Source organism: Gopherus flavomarginatus, chromosome 2 (genome assembly GCF_025201925.1).
Source record: "Gopherus flavomarginatus isolate rGopFla2 chromosome 2, rGopFla2.mat.asm, whole genome shotgun sequence".
In the NCBI taxonomy this organism is placed as follows: Eukaryota; Metazoa; Chordata; order Testudines; family Testudinidae; genus Gopherus; species Gopherus flavomarginatus.
The window spans coordinates 232,881,079-232,902,118 of record NC_066618.1 but is presented as its reverse complement, the minus strand read 5'-3'; the positions used below and the strand labels follow the sequence as shown (position 1 = coordinate 232,902,118).

Sequence of the window (21,040 nt, the reverse complement as noted above, 5' to 3'; positions counted from 1 at the left end):
TTCTCATCCACTTTCTGCTTTGTCTTTTACATTTTAAGCTCTTCAGTTCAGAGACGGTCCTGCTTTGTGTTTGGTATAGTGCTAACCACACTGTTGAAACTAACCAAATCATACACCAGGATGAGAATTATCAGCTCATTTTTTTAAACTTGGCTTTTAAAAAGACAGATAAAAGATAATCCAGGCCTATGTGTCTCTGATAATTAACCCCCCTCTTTCAAGATTGCCCCCAAAGTCTCTGTATAAAGATGAGCCATGCAGCAAGCCCAAGTCAACAGAATGAGCTATTTGGGACCAGCAGTGGATGAGCCCTTTCCAAAGCCCTCACAGAGAAAAGGGCAGCCTGCCAGCAGCTCTGGCACTTTTTAAAGAGGGAGCTTCTCCAGCTCAAGCACCTCCACTGTTCTCAGCTGCAGCAACGTGGCCATGGAGATGGACTGTCTCTAAAGAAAGCATGTTGCAGTCCATTTGTGGCTTTACAACTCTAAAGCAGCAGATCCCTGAGAGCCACAGGCAGCCAGTTCAGATCCCACAGCAGTGGTGTGTCATGCTGGGGGCCAGATACCTTGCTTCACAAGCAGGCAGCCACATTCTGTGCCAGCCTTGGCTTCCAGCCATCTTGCTGCTCTCATCCTTATTCCAACCTCAATCAGCCACTGGAAAAGATGCTCATCTGCATCCTCTGAAACAGAAATGGGGAAGAGACAAAGGGGGTAATGGGGCCATTGCCCTGTCCTGGGATTTAGCCCCTTTTTGGGTCAGCTAATGACTGGGGACATACACACTGTCATAGGGTGTTATTCACAGGCTGAAGGCACCACAACCAATGCTTCCTCACTAACCCTTTTAGTAGCCCCATGCACATGTTGAGCAAGGAGGACAAGATGGAACTCACTGAATAACATTACCACATGGGGTGCTGTTGCTCTAGGGCGTGTTACTGTCCCAGTTTGTCTACTACTCATACTACTCAGAATGGAATTCACAATTATTATGCAGCTGAACTGAAGAAATAATTGCACTATTGTCATAAACATATAGCTAAGGGTTAATGTCTCTTTCACCTGAAGCACCTGACCAGAGAACCAATCAGGAAACCGGATTTTTTCAACTCTGGGTGGAGGGAAGTTTGTGTCTGAGTCTTTGTTTTCTGTCTGCCTGCTTTCTCTGAGCTTTGGAGAAGAAGTTCTGCTTTCTAATCTTCTGTTTCTAAGTGTAAGGACAAAGAGATCACATAGTAAGTTATATGGTTTCTTTTCTTTGGTATTTGCATGAATATAAGTGCTGGAGTGCTTTGATTTGTATTCTTTTTGAATAAGGCTGTTTATTCAATATTCTTTTAAGCAATTGACCCTGTATTTTGTCACCTTAATACAGAGAGACCATTTGTATGTATTTTTTCTCTCTTTTTTATATAAAGCTTTCTTTTAAGACCTGTTGGAGTTTTCTTTTCTGGGAAATTTCAGGGAAATTGAGTCTGTACTCACCAGGGAATTGGTGGGAGGAAGAAATCAGGGGGAGATCTGTGTGTGTTGGATTTGCTAGCCTGATTTTGCATTCCCTCTGGGTGAAGAGGAAAGTGCTTTTGGTTTCCAGGATTGGAATTACAGAGGGGGGACTCCCTCTGTTTAGATTCACAGAGCTTGTGTCTGTGTATCTCTCCAGGAGCACCTGGAGGGGGGGAAGGGAAAAGATTTATTTCCCTTTGTTGTGAGACTCAAGGGTTTGGGTCTTGGGGTCCCCAGGGAAGGGTTTCGGGGGGACCAGAGTGCCCCAAAACACTCTAATTTTTTGGGTGGTGGCAGCAAGTACCAGGTCCAAGCTGGTAACTAAGCTTGGAGGTTTTCATGCTAACCCCCATATTTTGGACGCTAAGGTCCAAATCTGGGACTAAGGTTATGACAACTATCCCCTGTATATTTCTAATAATATCCTGTGGATAAGAGTTCGGTACATAAACCTTGTGAAGTTGCAGTGGGAAGTGCTATTGCTTGACTGCCGTAAGACAAATGATACATTTTAAAAAAACTAACTGTGCGTGTGCAGAAGGAAAAGCTGGATTCCTAAAAACTGTAGACTCCAGAGCAGCAAGATTTGGACACAACTGGATGGGATGGGAGCATGAAGGAAGAGGTAGGAGCTGAAGATGATTTTAAACCTATGGGTCTGAATACCAGAGAGAATGGTGGTGTTGTCAACAATGATAGTGAATGAGTGGGATGGAGTGGGCTTGGGAAGAAAAATAAGGGTTCAGTTTTGGCCTTAGTATATGTTTACAATGGGTGCCAGCATTAGAAGAGAGAGTTTCCCACCCACAAAAGGGAGCTGCAGCGAGAAGCTCCAAGGGCCTGAGCTGTGCAATATTTTGTTTAACAGGATGTAGAAGAGTCAGCACCAAGTCTGAGAGCAGATCACAGTGACAACAGATAAGGAAGCAGTCAGTGCCGAAACCCTGTTTGTATTGTCTTACATCTATGAACTAAATGTCTGGTCCTGAAAAGCTTTCTGTGCCCGACAGAGAACCAGACAATGGTGTCAGAAGTAAATGTGCGCCTATGAGGACATCTGGCTGCTCAGACTTACATTATCAAACAATTTAACACAAACCTCAATCCTGGCAGCAAGCTTGATTCCAGGTCCTGGATGCTTGGACACAGCAGGGGATGTCTTCAACAATTGGCTGTTCTTCAGAACATAATGGGAAAAATATGAAGTTGCTACAGGACTGAATGAAAAAGCTGGAAGAATGAGGGCTGCCACACTGCTCTTAGCAGTGGGGAAAGAAAGCCACATGCTCCAGCAGCACCTGAATATTCCACCAGCAGTCTGCGGAAATCCCTCCAAAATTTTGGATCTGCGCCAAAACCATTTTCAAACTCCAAGAAATGTTATAATATTTGAACATTCCCTCTTCAACAAGAGTGAGCAAGCATCTACACAAACCACTCACCAGTACATTGCCAAGCTGCGTAAAATGGCAAATTCATGCGAGTTTGGCTTTGGAAAGAGGAGTTGATTAAAGACCTTTTAGCCATAGGAACCTGGCAAAGAAGCTCAGATGAGAATATTCAGAAACCCTACCTGAGCAGTGGCAGGAGGCATAAAATGTGCAAAGTGAGTGAACAGCCACTCACTCAAATGAAGATGATAAGCACACAGGAGACAGAGTATGCATTATATACAAAAAAGAAATACGGCTATCCATAGGAAATACCCCCCCCCCCCATTACATAAGTACAGTGATGAGGCAAGCACACCTCACAATGAAAGCTATGGATACTGTGACTGTTCATGTCTTGTATTAAATGCCCAGCTTACAGCACTACTTGTAGAAATTATGAAAAGAGGAAACACTATGCACAAGTGTACAAAGAAAGCAAAGGAAAGCAACACACTGTATAGTAGAGATGAACAACGTTGAGCTGAGCAGCAACTCAGATAATGACATCCATTACATATATGACACTGGAGCAATACCCACTGGGAAAACAAAATGGTTGGTTAAGCTCACACTAACACCTGCCAAAGTAACATTGAAGCACTGGCATAAGCAAGAAACAGAATGCCAAACAGTGGAACATCCATAAATGTAATGGGCTATAGTGACTTCCTCAACATCATGCAAGATGGCGCAGTAAAACTGCAGCCACACAATACCAAATTAAAACTCTATGATTGCGTCATCTTCACACCACTAGGGCAGTGAGCATTACAGGCACACCACCAAGGGAAGATATATCAGCTAAAATTTTGAGTAGTGAACTCCAGACTGAAACCACTACTATCAACCAGCACATGCAAACATATGAACTGTGTGACATTAAACCTCTCAGCTACTGTTCAAGTAATCAACTCACAGACAGAAGAAACCAATACACATGGACAAATACAACCAGGTGGCATCTCCGTGGTTTGAATCCTGAGGAATTACAATGATGGTTTTTAAGGACTCCACAATACACTTACAATTAGGAAAAAAACATCAAGCCAGTGCAACACCTACCACGCCGAGTTCCTATAGCATTAAAAGAAAAAATGCTGAAGACAATAAAACATATAGAAAAGGATGGCATTAGTGACAATGTGAATGAATCTGCAGAATGGATAAGCAACATGGCAGCCATAGAACAACCAGAAAAAACTTTACATATGCATAGACCCAAGCAATTTAAACAAGGCACTATTGCGGGCTCATTACCAGGTACCTACAACAGAAAAATCCTATCTGACCTTGCTAACGCAAAGATATTTTCAGTGATGGATGCAAAAGATGGATACTGACAAGTACTATTAGATGAAGGAAGTATCTAACCACCTTTTGGACACTAGCAGACTGATAAAGATGGCTTTGGCCATTTGGAATCAAACCAGCTGCAGAAGAATATCAATGCTGCCAGCAAGATGTATTAGCAGGTCTCAAAGGGATTAGTGTTATAGCTGATGACATTTTAGTGTACAGGTGTGGAGACACAATGGAAAAGGCATTATTAGATCATAATCTCTCTAAATTCCTAGAAAGGGCTAGGGAGGTCTGCCTAAAACACAACAAGCAGAAGGTGAGACAGTGACTCACCAAGGTACCATTGTTAGGTCACCAGCTGGCCTCACAAGGCTGTACCAAGATCCAGAAAGGTGAGAGTAAGACAGCAAATGCCAAACCTTCAAACTCCAACCATTAGGATTTGTAAATTACTTGACCAAATTCCTCTCTTGTCTCTCAGACGTATGTGAGCCTTAGACAATTACTGGATTCAGATGCAACATGGATCTGGCTGCCCCAGCATGATACAGCTACCAACCACACTAAAAACTTAGTCACCACACACCCGGTGCTAAAATACTATGATCTGAAAGAAGCTGCCACTATGCAGTGTGATGCCAGTGAAACTGGACAAGGAGTAGCCCTCAGGCAAAAAACATAACCAGTAGCCTGTGCACCAAGGTCCTTATCTCCAACAGAAAGAGGGTATGCTCAAATTAAAAAAGTGTGTCTAGCAATAGTATTTGCCTGTGAAAAATTTGCTCAATCCACATGAGGTCAAAAAGCTATACATATTTAAAGTGATCATAACAAGTCATTTTCAAGAAACCACTGCTATCAGCTCCATCATGCAATTAAGACTGCAGCTTTATCACCTAGATGTATGCTATAAAAAAAGGAACCAAAATATATATAGCAGACTTCCTATCCAGAGAAGCTCTGGTACAAGAATCTGATACAAATGAACAAGACTACAAAATCTGTAACCTAACTGAAGCAAAAGAAACACAAGAAGAAACAGGAAGTATGAATCAAACCAACTATTTCCAAGTAAGGATTACAGACAGTTCGTAAGCATACACTAAAGGATGAAGAATTACTAATTCAGACATCTGTTATTTTAACAGGATGGCTGTACATATGTGAAGAGGTTCCAGAGGCCACTCATGAGTACTGGAACTAACATGACAAACTCAGTGTTCTGGAGAACATTATATTCAAAGACAACCAAATGCTTATACCTAAAGCCTTAAGAAGGGAGACCCTATCTTGAACACATCACAGCCATTTTGGGATAGAAGTGTGTCTACAAAATGCTAGGCGTGTAGTATCACCAATGAAATTAAAGACCTGATAAGGAACTGCAATGCATGGGCAGAATCCCAAGCAAGCCAGCAGGAAAAAAAAACAGGAGAAAAACGTTGAAGAGACACAGCATTCCTGATAGACCCTGGAGTAAGATGGCAATCAAGCTTTTTGTTGTAAACAACACTGACTTCCTGATCATAGTTAATTACTAGTCTGACTTTGGGGAATTAGATGAACTATCGAACAGCACTGCAGCAAGAATAATAGGTAGAAGGCATGGCATGCTAGATTGTGTCATCTCAGATAATGGACCATAGTTCACCAGCAAGGAATTTGCACACTTCACCAAAGATTGGGAATTTAAACATATCTCAGCTGCCCCTACAACAGTCAGTTCAAGAGCAAAACTGAATCAGTCATCAAAATTGAAAGCAGCAAAGAATCCTGTGGCATTTTATAGACTAACAGACGTTTTGGAGCATGAGCTTTCGTGGGTGAATGCCCACTTCGTCAGCCGCATGTAGTGGAAATTTCCAGGGGCAGGTATATATATGCAGGCAAGCTGGAGATAATGAGGTTAGTTCAATCAGGGAGGATGAGGCCCTGTTCTAGCAGTTGAGGTGTGAAAACCAAGGGAGGAGAAACTGGTTTTGTAGTTGGCAAGCCATTCACAGTCTTTGTTTAATTCTGAGCTGATGGTGTCTAATTTGCAGATGAACTGAAGCTCAGCAGTTTCTCTTTGAAGTCTGGTCCTGAAGTTTTTTTGCTGCAGGATGGCCACCTTAAGGTCTGCTATAGCGTGGCCAGGGAGGTTGAAGTGTTCTCCTACAGGTTTTTGTATATTGCCATTCCTAATATCTGATTTGTGTCCGTGTATCCTTCTCCGTAGTGACTGTCCAGTTTGGCCGATGTACATAGCAGAGGGGCATTGCTGGCATATGATGGCATATATTACATTGGTGGACGTGCAGGTGAATGAACCGGTGATGGTATGGCTGATCTGGTTAGGATCTTAACCTCCCTGGTCACACTATAGCAGACCTTAAGGTGGCCATCCTGCAGCAAAAAATCTTCAGGACCAGACTTCAAAGAGAAACTGCTGAGCTTCAGTTCATCTGCAAATTTGACACCATCAGCTCAGGATTAAACAAAGACTGTGAATAGCTTGCCAACTATAAAACCAGTTTCTCCTCCCTTGGTTTTCACACCTCAACTGCTAGAACAGGGGCTCATCCTTCCTGATTGAACTAACCTCATTATCTCCAGCTTGCCTGCATATATATACCTGCCCCTGGAAATTTCCACTACGTGTCTGACAAAGTGGGTATTCACCCACGAAAGCGCATGCTCCAAAACGTCTGTTAGTTTATAAAGTGCCACAGGATTCTTTGCTGCTTTTACAGATCCAGACTAACACGGCTACCCCTCTGACATCAAAATCGAAAAAAACTCTTAAAGAAAAACTTTAAGAATAAGGAAAACAAGTGGCAAACTATCCTATAGTGGAGAAATACCCCAAGGCATGACCAGAAGCTCTGTGAAATATTTAATGTCCAGACAGACATGCACATTGGTACCTACAGCCAATGTGCTATTAAAACTTGAATTAGGGGAAGGAGTCCCAGATCAATTACAGAAGAAGTGCAACAAGCTAAAACCTATTATGACAGACAGGCCACAAACCTTCCAGAGATACAATCTACAGAACTAGTAATAGTGTGATTATTTTCTCAAGAACCTACAGAACTAGTAATAGTGTGATTATTTTCTCAAGACAGATCCTGCACATGGAAAAAGGCAATGTGCATGGAGCAGAATACTCCTCACCCCTATATTGTTGTGGTTGATGAACATAAATATCACTGGAACCGTAAATTCATCTGTCCAATAGAATATCCTACAGCCAAAGGAAATCCAATGTGGGACGAGGAGGAACTGAGAGATCCTCTGAACAACAGTAAGTGGAATATAATAAATTCACTGCCTAATACACACGATAGAGGTGGAACCAGTAGAACGTACCACCCTACCATGTGAAAGGAGAAGCAAAACCAAGACCACCAACATGCCAAACACAGTAGCCTTTCCTGGCACCATCAAAAGATATTCCAGCATGAAGGGACATCAAATCACCATCCAGATACAAAAACTTTGTACTGAGTGAATCACTGACTCTCCCAAACTACATCAATGGTTGCATAAATTCCATTAAGTTGTTGCATTATGTTTTATACATTCTGTTAGTTAGGTATGCTTTCTTAAACAGACATGACAAAGGGGATGTTAGGAGAGACAGCTTCTCATCCACAAGAGGGAACTGCAGCTAGGCCTGAGCTATGAAAAACTGTGTTTAACAGGATGTAGAATAGTTGTCACCAGGTCCGAGAGCAGATCACAGTGACAATATATAAGGAAGCAGTCAGTGCTGCAGCTTGGTTTGTAATATCTTAGACATATGAAATAAAATATAGTTACTGAAAAACTTCAGGGACTTCTTTGCCTTATTGCCAGAACATCCAAGAGATGATTTGGAGAGAAGCTGAGATGAGAACCTGGATCAAAGGAAACAGGTCACTGGAAAGGCAGATTTGAGAGTCAGTCACATAAATATGGTAGTTGAAACTATGAGTAGATGATGTTACTCAAGAAAAAGGTGTAAAGGGGAAAAAGAAGGGATCTTGGTTGGAGCTCTACAAAGAGTGGGAGATGGGGGAACCACTAAAAGAAAGAATGACCCAAGAGGTGGAGGAAGAGCATAGAGAAGCGTGCGCTGTGAAAACCCAGAGACATCAAGATGCCGAGAAGATGGATATGACTGACAGTGTCAAAAGCAGAAGATAATAGCACAGATAATAGAACTCTTACTCATCACAAGACCATAATTTCTGAAAATTACTACCAGCCACGTTTCAGAAGCATGACATTTAAATGCATACAGTTCTTGTTACAGAATTCCAATTTTTTCATAAAAAGAGAAAAATGCATAGAATATTCTTCTACTTTTGCAGCTACTACAAAGTGCTGACAGGAAGACTATTTTAAAACGTATCCAACATTTTAAATATTTTAAAATGAAATATTTGAGTAACGTGTTTTCATGTTCACAGGACAGTAGGCTATGGATGCGCTATTTCTTTCAGAATAGAGTACAGCATAATTTGAAGCTTTTAAAGTGAATGTATTCTTGCTACAACAGATGCTATTTTGTTAGCGAGTAGGATTTCCATGGTGATAAGTAGAGAGTGGTGATAGGCAAATGTCTCATCAGAAATGCATTCCTGGTAGAGCTCCACGAAGTTGACGTATTCCATCATTGAAGATAATGCATTGAAGATAATGCAAATAATTTCTCTTAAGAGTGAGGAACAAATTCTTTGACCTTTCTCATAAAGCTAGTGCTTGATTCAGCTCTCTTACAGCTGCTTGTTGACTTCAGTAGGTGCTGTATCGGGATCTTGGTCATAAGGATTTAGGATTTTTATGGAATTGTAAACAGTTTTCAAGACATGGACCCTTGTTCTCATTTACACTAAGGCCCCTTTGCCCAGCTCTGGCAGTGTGAAGGAGCCTTAAATTGGGTGTGCATTTACACTCACTGCCAAAATGGTATAAAGGGGCCTTATTTGCCACCTACTACTCCTAAACATGTGTGTCTAATGGTATGCAGTCAAATGTTCTCTCTTTACAATAAGTAGTTGTCAAAAAGTCTGTTTCTGGTCTAGATGCTTGGTCCTTTCCTGTAACAGAGATTATTCAGCTCAATGTTCCAGAGCCCCATTAAGCACTTTGTTTCTTATTGAATGAACGCAGTGACTTGAATCAAACATATACAGCCACCACAGATGGATGAAATTGCAGTGAAAAGTGAGAAGTCAGCGATACTGATTGGCTGCATTGTCTAAACATGTCTCCTCACTGTTGAATTCCTGCCAAAAACATTATCCTTCTGTGTTTACCCTTCAAAAGCCCTTGATCAATCAGATGGTGCATCTCCTTTTTAACATAATATTCTCTAATGAAAAAATTTAATTCATAACTCCATATCATGCCAGATCCCATCAAAACACACTGATCATAATTTACCAGTAATTTAGTAGCTGGAATCATATATTTCTCAACTTCTGTTCTATTACTTTGTTCTAAAACATGAAGTAGCAAGTTTTCCTGTTGACCTCTTCCATGTACACAAGAGTTAATTTCCCCCAGTACTTATACAGCACTGCAACCAGATTTCAAGATTACTTGCACTGTGTCAGGTCAATTACATTAAAACAAAACTGTGATACCATTTTTGAGACAAATTAGAGCTCCCTCTGCTGGAAATATACCTGCAAAGTCCACTGAAATCAATAGGAAATTGACTTCAATGTGCTTTGTAGAAAGTCATTTCAGAGGCAACTGGCAATCCACAAATGCTTGCTAGACTTTAAGGATGATAGCAGAGCATTCTCATGATGATAATACCAACATGTATATATACAGTACATTTCAGAAGGATCCCAAAGCACTGATAAAAGAACTAACACTCACTAATCGTGTGGGCCAACTGAGTACGAAGATGAAATGGCTATTCCTGTTTAAAAACAAAACAAAAACAAACTAGATATGTGATCTGACTCATTCCTAAATGTCAAACATGGTAAAGGTAAGAATTGTTCACATGTAAATCCCCTTTGCAGAAACTCTGTCAAGGAACAAAAAAGTCACTCATTTTCTCAGATGATTAGAAGCCACAAAAAGTTAACATTTATCAATAAATCAAGCTTCTCTGTAATCTCTTTTGTCTTACAGGAACCTCACCACCATTGTAAGCACAGTTGACATGAAAGTTAGGAACTGATTCTGAAAATCTTACAGCAGCAGTCCCACTGATTTCAATGGGATTAGCACGGTGAGCAGAGGGTACTTGCATAAGTAGGGATTGCAGCATCAGACTCCTGGTACCCTGTCAAAGATGCTACATAAGCGTTTGTATGAGAAGATGTTGCATTATAGATACCTCACCAGCCCAAACAACCTGTGGCATTAAAAGAAAATCAGTTAAACTTGGATCCCATTGCTTCGAAGTGAATCCTAGGAAGCAAGTGCAGAAACTAGCATATGTCCTACCTAATCACCTAGTTATAAAGCTTTCCTAGTTATTATTTCTGGCTGCCAATGATTAGAGATAGCATAATTATCATCATTCTTGAGACATACCACTTAATAGACAACAACATGAGAACATTTTTATTTTGATTTTAAGTTCTTTATTTCTTAGCTGGACATCTGCATTACATTTGGCTTTAATCCCGTAAAGAATTACTTTCTTTGGCAAAACAGTTACTGAACTGGGCAGAATTCACAGTAGGAAAATATGTTGGAAAAACTGAAGTGATGTCAATGCCAGCTCAAATCCACAATGCTTAAAATATATCATAAATGTACTTGTACTTTAAATATATATATTCCTTTTTTTTACCTTTGCTGGAAACAACATAGGTGTACGCCATAAAACCACCCAGAAGAATGTGTACAAAATGTAGGTTGCCTTTTATATGTATTTTCTTTTCATGAATAATCACTCTGTAAACATAAAAAATGAACACAATTTGTGTTAAGTAATGTATCCAACAGCTGAGTCCACTGTTCTTTGTACTCCAAGTCCAGCCTCACGCCAGGTCTTCTGCACTGAAAAAGAATGGAAACTTCCCTAAAAGTAAGAATGCTGTGTTCAGTTGAGAACAGCAGTGCTAAAGGCGTAGAGGCTCCTTGAAATAAAATAAAATCTGACTTTGCAAGCACTTTTAATACTGAAATTTATAAATATACATTACTGAAGAAGGATTCCAAAGAAATCAGAGGTTTGTTGGGAATGGATGCAATACAAGGGAATAACGTTGCCAGATAAGCGTGCGGTAAGAATGGAAGAAGCAGGCAAGGAGTCCGGATAAACTCTTCTAGTTCTGGAGCAAGATGTTTCTATAGTTACAGTTAAAAGAACTGATGTGCTGCAAAGCGGTTTTGGGGAGAAATTTTCTACTGGAACTACTATTTAACCAAGGTTTACCATAGCACCACAATTAAATTACCCACTATTAAAAAAAAAGAGATTTAAAAAATCTAAAACAAAGGAAAAAAACCACCAATACCTGCACCGGGAGCTATTTATTAGCATAACACTCTTCTTTTTAAAGATTTAATAACAACTGAAGTATATACAAAGTATTACAGCATTTACACAATAAAAAAAGTTTCCTATTAGCTGATGAAGTATAAGGTAGTGCTGCAATGTACTTCAGAGCATGAATACAATAATAATGAAGCAGACCACTGTACTTTCAACTTCTCTGCTACCACACACCACAACTGTCAGTTGGAATGACAGTTAATTAAACCATTGGGAAGACACAGATTGTCAACAAAATTGTAACAGATTGACGTGCAGCACTAACCATCATAAGGAAGGAGAAAAAAGCTACATACTGTCATGTTTCTACACTTTCTTAGAGCTGTAACAAACTTTCACAGCCTTAGATATAACGTATGCAAGACAACATAATCACAGTTTCTCAGATATAGTTTAGCTATCGAGTGTAATTACTTCTTAATAAGAGGCTTTATACTGATATGGCTGTGTGTTTCCATTTTTGTTCATGAACTGTTCAAACAGGTCTACACAAACTTAAAAGACAGCATGGAGTTTGTAGTCATGATGTGCTTGACTAATAAAGGCATTCAATATCAGCTATAGGATCTAATCATTCCTGTCAAAAGTTTAAGACTAGGAATCTTTATTTAATAAGAAAAGAAACAAAGGAACAAAAAGAAAACAAAAACCCAACACACCATTGAAAACATTTCTATCAGTCAACTTTCTTTGACACTTAATAACCTCTCCATCAGTGTAACATAAAACCATTAATATTTTTACACTGTATCAAACACAAGATTCGTTTAGGCTATGGAAGGTCAAGCAGCTTTGCTAGACTACTTTTGCTGTAAAAATGAGGGAACTTAGAAAATTAAAACCATCATACCCCAAACAGTTCTTTAATAAATGTGGATTCATGTATTTTAACAAAGGATGTATTATTCTCTGCAGTTTAGAAACACTTTTACATGAGCCAATAAATCCCATTCCACAGAAGATCAAGTTTCTTTGCCTATTGTATATCTAAATCTCTGATTTTGGGCAATTTTGCCTTGTCTTTTAAAAGGATTCAGTTTCAATTTAAAAGCTAGTAATGTCAGTTGACAATATCTGTATTTAAGACACAAAAACGTGAGATATAAAAAAACACAAGGAACTATATAAATATTGAAGAAGTCATGTAACCTTTTCATGTAAACAATTTGATTATAATGAAGCCCTAATTAGATTCTGGTCTTAAACTTTTGGCAGATAATGTGTATGCTCAGCCAGGATTTGTAGTTAGTTCAAGTGGGAGCCAGGTCAGTTCACATGTTGACAGGCATGCAACTTAAAAACATTGCACAACAAGCAACACAAAGAGATTTGAGAAGTGTACAAGACTTCAAGTAGACTTCACAACCCTTCACAACTGAATATTCACAGACAAAGTTACAGTTCTTGCTTATTCTATTGTGGGATTTCCTTTCACACATGGGACACTTTCTGTGACTCTCTAGCTTGCTTGATGCTATACAACCACTTGATGATTCTGGCATTTCTTTCAATTGCAGAAATGCCATATGGCACACGATCATTGGCACTGTCTTCATTTCTAAGGTCACTGTTGCTGTCCTGAGACTGTTCACAGTCTGAGCTAATCATGCTTGCACTGCGAAAGTTGAGGGATATAATATCAGAGTTAGCCCTTGCAAAATTTTCCATCCCAAGGTTTTCAAGCTCTTCAGGATCCAGTCCACAGTAGTTAAAGAATCGTTCAACATCTGCATCAACACGAAAGTATCTGTCACTTAAGTCTGATTTTGATCGTTGTAGGGAAGGTCTTCGACTGACTCCACAACTGGATTCTACTGTGTCGATATCTGGGGACTTCAAGGTGGTGATGGCAGTAATTTTGGGTTTTGGAGGGAGAGGTGGAGCTGAACTACTGCAGGGTATTGCTTTTAAGGGCTTACCACTAGTTACTTTTCTAATGTCTGATGAGCTATGGGAAACGTGCAAGAAAGTCTCCGCTGACTGTTCTAAGAGCCTTCTGCTCACGTTGGAGTTGCTTTCTTGAGGGCTGCTCCGGCCCTGGGTGGGGTAGACCTTTAGAGATTCTGCAAACGAATGCCGGTTCAGCTCTGCTGAATCAGATCTGTGGGGAGGCCAGTTTCGTGAATTATATTTGTGACCCGAACCTGAGCTGGAGCCTTCTGAGCTATTAATGATGTTTTTCAAAATCTCTAATTTTAAATTTTCTCTCTGGACACCACTCTCAGTCTTTGCATTATTGTTGAACACTTTCAAGGTAGGGCTACCCAATGCTCGCTTGGCAGCAGGGCAAACTGGTGGCTTTGCAAGTACTGCTGGCTTTACAGGCTCCTGTTTGGCATTGATGACCTCTTGGCTCTTTACATATTTTGCCTTATCAGCTTCTAGTCTCTCCACAGCACTAAGTCTTTTTGGATTAGGCTCTGCCTGCCTGCGAAAATAGTCCGGTCCTTTGTTTAAGATGCGAAGAGGAACGGCAGACGTGAAAGTGACAGCAGGACTGACTGGTTTCACCATGCTACCTGTCTGTAGTGTTTCTGTAGGCATGTTTGGTGGTCTTTCCCCCGCAGCCGTTTTGGATTCTTCTCTGGGAGCTTCTAAATGCACGGTGTAGAAACATGTACATTAAGCACAATGAATAGCAGATGAATCTTGGAATCGGAGTGTTAGCAGCAGTGCTTCATCTCACAGCTCATTAAATAACACTGTTTCTTTTTTAAAGGCAGCCTTTGTACAAAAAGGCCACCAGACACAAGTCCGTATTAATCTGCTCTGCTGAATCCTTTCTTCTCGCTGAAAGATGTGGGAGTCTCGTCGTTTTCTTTGTGCTCAACTACAGGCAGTGATCTGAAACATAAAATAACCAACCACATGTTAGTACCAGCGTGTGACATCACAGCTATAGCAACAGAGAAATTTTGTACACTCTTTCAGTTACTGGCTGACTTACAGCTGTGGGCAGTTCAGAGGAAACTGACAGTCCTATCTGAAATATTCCACCAGGCCTTCTGTCTTTTTGACAGAGTAAGCAAACCTGGATTAATCACTCTCTCTTCATGGATATTTCCATGCATATATTATAATGCATTTTTAAAGTAAGGTTTTCATTATTAATCACAATCTAAAGTTGGGTTTAAGAACATTATAACTGAAAATCAATGAAAAACAGCCATACATTTATATATGACTGTTTGCATTCACATTTCCACATCTTATGCCATTTCTCACTATCTATTGGCTACCTTTGTGCTACTTTTCTTTTGGGGGGAGGAAGCGAGGGAATGTGGTGTTGTATGTATATGGGTGGAATGTGCCAATTTGAGGAGCTTATGCAGTCTCATCTAACTACAAATGTACTGATAGAGTAGGGTTGGTGAAAGATAATCTCCCCATTGATACTGCTGTGTTTTAACATAGCTAATTTATGTATATGTTTTATCTTGAAAAATAAGTACACTTTCAGGATATATTGCCCATAAAAATAAAAACTTATAAAGATCAATGCATTTTCCTTTATATTTCTTTACATTAAATGCTGAGGAAGATGAGCATGGTTGCAAAGCTAGGAGCAAGCGGAGAGCTGTAATATTTCCAAGTGCACCCAGCAGGCATTAATCCAGTATCAAATACATAATTAAAATGTAGTCTAGCTAAAAATACGAGTTGCATTACAAAAACTGTTATAACCTAACTCTCTAAACTTTGATGATGAATTTACTTACTAAAAAGTAAATTGTATCAAAGATCCTTCAGTGTGTCATGGCTTAGATTTGGACAACTTATAAAACTTATTTATGAGCCTGGAATGAGTATAACTTCTATTTCTTAAAATTTTGACACGATTGTTCAAGTATTAAACGGAGTACTCTGGCTAACTGTGAATGAAGTTTACATTATCTGAATTGTTTTAATATTCTGTCATTTAATTTTGGTCACACCAGACCATAAAGCCCAGCCTCAATGTTGTGTCCAAGTAGTTTAAAATTTTTTCCCACATAAGGCACTCAGGGGCACTTACCAATGTATCTGTTTTTCAAAGCAGTGATTTGGCTAATGGATCTTATCTGCTTTATTACTGCCTCATTAAGCCGTGCTGCCTTTTTCAATATCCCATTTCTCTTATTGAAATAAAAAGAGTTTCTTCACTAGTACCAAGAAATGCCCGTGAAAGCCTCTCCCACGCTGACTGCTTTAGTGTATTTTAACAGGCCATGCACTCAGTGCATTTCCATCTTATTATTGATAAATTGGATTATCATCATCCTCAGTGTTTAGTACTCATCTGAAATACTAGCGAAAGCTAAAAGATTAAAATGAAAGATACAATTATTTAAAATATTCAGGAAAAGAGCAAGTATTTGTTCAAGCAGATAAATGATATATACATTGAACAATCCGACTAAACCATTCAAGGTCAAAGCAAGCAAATAAAGCATGCAAATACTGTAATAAGATTATAAGAAAAAGATGAGCTCTCCCCATAAGGCCTACTGTCAGACGTATTCTCCAAATACAAACTAATCTATTTGGTTTGGTGATAAACCAGATACAGTTTCAGTCCAATCGAAAAGGCAATACAATGTTAATTAAGTCTCTCTTTCAGTGTTGTTTTATTAATCCCACTGTTTACTCTTCAGCAGTCTGAGTTCTTAAATTTCAAGACAGTATTTCAGAAAGAAGAAAAGTCCTCTTCCCTCATGGAACCAAAATAGATATGACCACCACTGTTTTGTAATTAGGAAACAGATTTTCAAAGATATCGAGCACAATTATGTGCATACACTTGCATGCACTTATGCATGCAAATACCTAATATGCATACACAAATCATGTTCGTGCACATAATCTGTTTAGAGCTTAGTTTCTATGTTTGTTCAAATACAAAATGTACATAGGGTATCCGTGTGCACAAATCAGGCACACACAAATTGATGCAGGAACACTGGTCATAAATTTAATAAAGAATGAAAATATTTTGCACTTAAAGAGTGCCTGTTATTCAATGGCTTTAAAAGTACTCAAGCACGCAAGACCACAGCCCTCAGTTCCCTCCCTCCACAGCCATTGTTATTAGGCCACTATGATCCTGCCTCAGAAGACAGTCTGCCAGCTGCATTCTCTTACTTGGGGAGCAGACCAGCACAATACTACGGAGACAGTGTATTTGTGAGAAAACAAAACAGCACAAGCAAGACTATTTTGGAAAATCTTGGCACACCACTTAACTAGTCACTGGCTCAGAACAGCCCCAATAAAAACCGGAAAGCATGCTACGCACCCAGTGCTGACTTCAAATTAGTATTAAAATATTTAAAAAGAGAATAATATGACTGTGTGCAAGTGAGCAAAGGGCCTGATACAAAAGCTCTTTGATGTCAATAGAAAAGCTCTATGAAGGGAAGAAACAGAGCCAGCCTTACTTGATGGTTTAAATTGTGTTACTGATGTACTGTACTTAAATACCAACATAATTTAGGTTAGAAAAGTTTACTAGATACCTTAAGGCCAGAGAACTAAGCCTGCCAGTCATATGCAGTTATGAAAGATGGTAACTAAAATATAATAGTTTACTGAAATTATACTAACAAAGACCTTAAGTACACAGAGACTTTCTGGAATGTAAAAGAAATATATAAAACCAACCAAAGTTGCAAGTACTATTATTAATATGACATTACTGTACAATATCCAAGTTTACTTTCTCCTTCCCTCACACATACTACTATATTCTAAGCAAAAAGCTAACAATATTAATTGATAAAAAGAGCATTTCATTTCCCTACAGCTCTGTTTGCCTTGTGGAGTGTATTCTTTCCATACCACACAAGTGGTATAAGCTTTAACTGTGTTTATGTGGGGTTTATTGACAATAACAGTGTTCACTGAAATAATGTTAAAGTTGCAGCACATCAGTAAAAGGCAAAGGGGGAAATCCTGGCCCCAGTAAAGTCAATGGGGGTTTTGCCATTGACTTCAATGGGATCGTGGTTCTATCCAAGGATAGCAGCAAAGAATCCTGTGGCACCTTATAGACTAACAGACGTTTTGGAGCATGAGCTTTCGTGGGTGAATACCCACTTCCTCAGATGCATGTCCAAGGATAAATGCTCTTAACTCACACTGCAAGGGAGTGGGCTGGAGGGAGGCAGGACAAAGCACAATACCAAGAGATAATAAAGATTATCAGCCTTTACTCTTTCAACCCAGATTGTCAGCATTTGCTTTGTCTTGCCTGAATTTTTAAAGGCTCAAGTCAATTTTATTTCCAATTTTTAAAAAGTACCTACCACAACCTTTAGACACATTTATATCAAATATATACATCACTCACATTAAAAACGTAACAAAACACAACTAACTGACTACAATTGCTCTTCTCTGGACTTTCTCCAATTTGTCCACATCTTTCTTGAAATGTGGTGCCCAGAACGGGACACAATAATCCAGTTGAGGCCTAATTAGTGCAGAGTAGAGCAGAAGAATTACTCTCATGTCTTGCTTACAATACTCCTGCTAATACTTCCTAGAATGATGTTTTCTTTTTTTGCAACAGTGTGACACTGTTGACTCATATTTAGCTTGTAATCCACTATGACCCCCAGATCCCTTTCCGCAATACTCCTTCCTAGGCAGTCACTTCCCATTTTGTATGTGTGCAACTGATTGTTCCTTCCAAAATGGAGTACTTTGCATTTGTCCTTATTGAATTTCATCCTATTTACTTCAGACCACTTCTCCAGTTCGTCCAGATCATTTTGAATTTTAATCCTATCTTCCAAAGCCTTTGCAACCCCTCCCATCTTGGTATTGTGCACAAACTTTATACATGCACTCTCTATGTCATTATCTAAATCACTGATACAGATATTGAACTGAACTGGACCCAAAACTGATCCCTGCAGGAGCCCACTCATTATGCCCTTCCAACATGACTGTGAACCACTGATTACTCATATGAACAAGGATATACGGAATTATGGTCTTCTTCATTATTTTAAATGTTATTTATTTTAAATGTCATTCTCAGTCTGACATTGTGTCACATTTCAATGGGGAACAATTTTTTATGGTTGTTAGAAGATCCTAAAATGAGGCTTATTATAGTGACAATTAAATAAGCAGCATTACTAATAGGCACTTAAGAGAAAAAGAATATTTCAGCTTCATATCTGAATGACTTCACTCCATTAAGATGGCCAATATTTTCCCTAATTTATTTGGGGTGTGAGGGGGAGGACTGCTGGAATAAAAAGTTTTAAAGTACAGAAAGAATCTGCACCAGTTCTCCATTTATTAGCCACATACATTTTTTCACTAAATCCAGATGCAGACCCTCACTATTTGGATTAATATTTTTAAAAACAGATTAATGCACCATTTCTAATGATGCAATTACCAGTGGCTGATGTTTTTTAAAAATTAAAGGTAAAACTAATTATCTGGTAGTTAATCATGTTACCCAAATTACTGTTATTATAATAAACTGTTTTATCTTGTAGGAAATTATCAGGCAAAATACAATTCACCAGCTGTGTAACAGCGTCACTTGCTTCTAGGGATGTAAGAGCAAACAAAAGCGTCACATGCTGTAAGAATTGTCTCTGAAGGAAGAATGAATACAGGTATTATTTTCTTTACCAAAAGACGATTTTGGACACTGAGTGCGTCATCTGGTTACTAAAACAGGTTTTATTATTCCTAACTCAGATATTAACATTTCAGAATCACTCACTGCTTTGAGCAAAGACCCACCAGCTGAGAGTCAAAATCAGTGATCTAGAAGCATTTTTTAAAAGTATGAAATATTGAAGAAAATATGTAGTTTGCAATTAACCACATTTTGATAGTGTTCCATATCATAGAATCATAGATTATTAGGGTTGGAAGGGACCTCAAGAGATCATCTAGTCCAACCCCCTGCTCAAAGCAGGGCCAATCCCCAAATGGCCCCCTCAAGGATTGAACTCAATATGAAGACAAAAATCTCAAACCTTGTTTCTCCATAGAGCTCCTTTTCTGTTTTCTCCATATGCCTATCAATTTGCAAGCCATCTTATACTGCTGGTCAGAATTCCATGAGAGAGAATTATTGCCAGACAAATCAACCAGGTTGTCATAAACAGATAGTTAAGGGTTAATAGAACAGGAGTACTTCATGTCTCTTTTGACTGTAAAGGGTTAACAAGTTCAGTGAGCCTGGCTGTCACCTGACCAGAGGACCAATCAAGGGACAGGATACTTTCAAATCTTGAGGGAGGGAAGTTTTTGTGTATGCTGTTAGAATTTGGTTGTTGTTCTCTCTGGGTTTTGAGTGACCAGATGTGCAACCAGATTTCTCTCCAATCTCCCTGATACAGGTTCTTATAGATTCAAAATAGTAAGTACTAGGTGATGAGGCGAGTTAGGCTTATGTTTGTTTTCTTTATTTGTAAATGTGTATTTGGCTGGAAGGAGTTCAAATGTGTATTTGGCTGGAAGGATTTTAATTTGTACTTGTAAACGTAGGCTGGGAGGGTATTCCCAGCGTCTATAGCTGAAAGACCCTGTAACATATTCCACCTTAAATTTACAAAGATAATTTTTACTGTTTTTCCTTCTTTACTTAAAAGCTTTTCTTGTTTAAGAACCTGATTGTTTTTTTATTCTGGTGAGACCCCAGGGGACTGGGTCTGGATCCACCAGGGAACTGGTGGGGAGAAAGGACGGAAGGGGGAGAGAAAGGTTAATTTCTCTCAGTGTTAGGATTACTTTCTCTCTCAGGGAGAGTCTTGGAAGGGGAGAGAGAAGGAGGGGGGAATGTGAATTTTCCTCTCTGTTTTAAGATTCAAGGAGTTTGAATCACAGTGATCTTCCAGGGTAACCCAGGGAGGGAAGCCTGGGGGAGGCAACGGTGAGGGAAAAGGTTTACTTTCCTTGTGTTAAGATCCAGAGGGACTGGGTCTTGGGGGTCCCCAGGCAAGGTTTCGGGGGGGGGGGGGGGACTGGAGTGTACCAGGCACTGGAATTCCTGGTTGGTGGCAGCGCTACAAGTACTAAGCTGGTAATTGAGCTTAGAGGAATTCATGCTGGTATCCCATCTTTTGGATGCTAAGGTTCAGAGTGGGGAATTATACCATGACACAGGTGTATATACTTTACCTGTAAATTAAAAGCATCTGATGTATTTTAAGATATTTGCAAGGAATTTACAACCTGTTATTGGGAAATAATCTCATGCAGAGTCCTCCAGAGTTCTGTTTTGTCATCCATTCTGTTCAGTGCACATATAAAGCCAATCATGGGGGAGAATGAATTGTTTTGGGATG

General features: G+C 39.4%; 2 protein-coding genes across 8 annotated transcripts in view; both read right to left on the bottom strand.

Annotated features, from left to right (window-relative positions):
- The window catches only part of UBXN2B (UBX domain protein 2B), a 324,811-nt gene that overhangs the window by 187,033 nt on the left and 116,738 nt on the right, over positions 1-21,040 (bottom strand). The window lies entirely within an intron of this gene.
- Positions 10,837-21,040, bottom strand: part of FAM110B (family with sequence similarity 110 member B) — a 177,795-nt gene continuing 167,591 nt past the window's right edge. For all 6 annotated transcript variants that reach the window (XM_050938908.1, XM_050938911.1, XM_050938905.1 and 3 more), the window contains one exon: positions 10,837-14,582. In XM_050938908.1, coding sequence (XP_050794865.1) covers positions 13,170-14,282 — 1,113 coding nt within the window. In that variant the 5' untranslated portion in view covers positions 14,283-14,582 and the 3' untranslated portion in view covers positions 10,837-13,169. The remainder of the gene's footprint in view (positions 14,583-21,040) is intronic.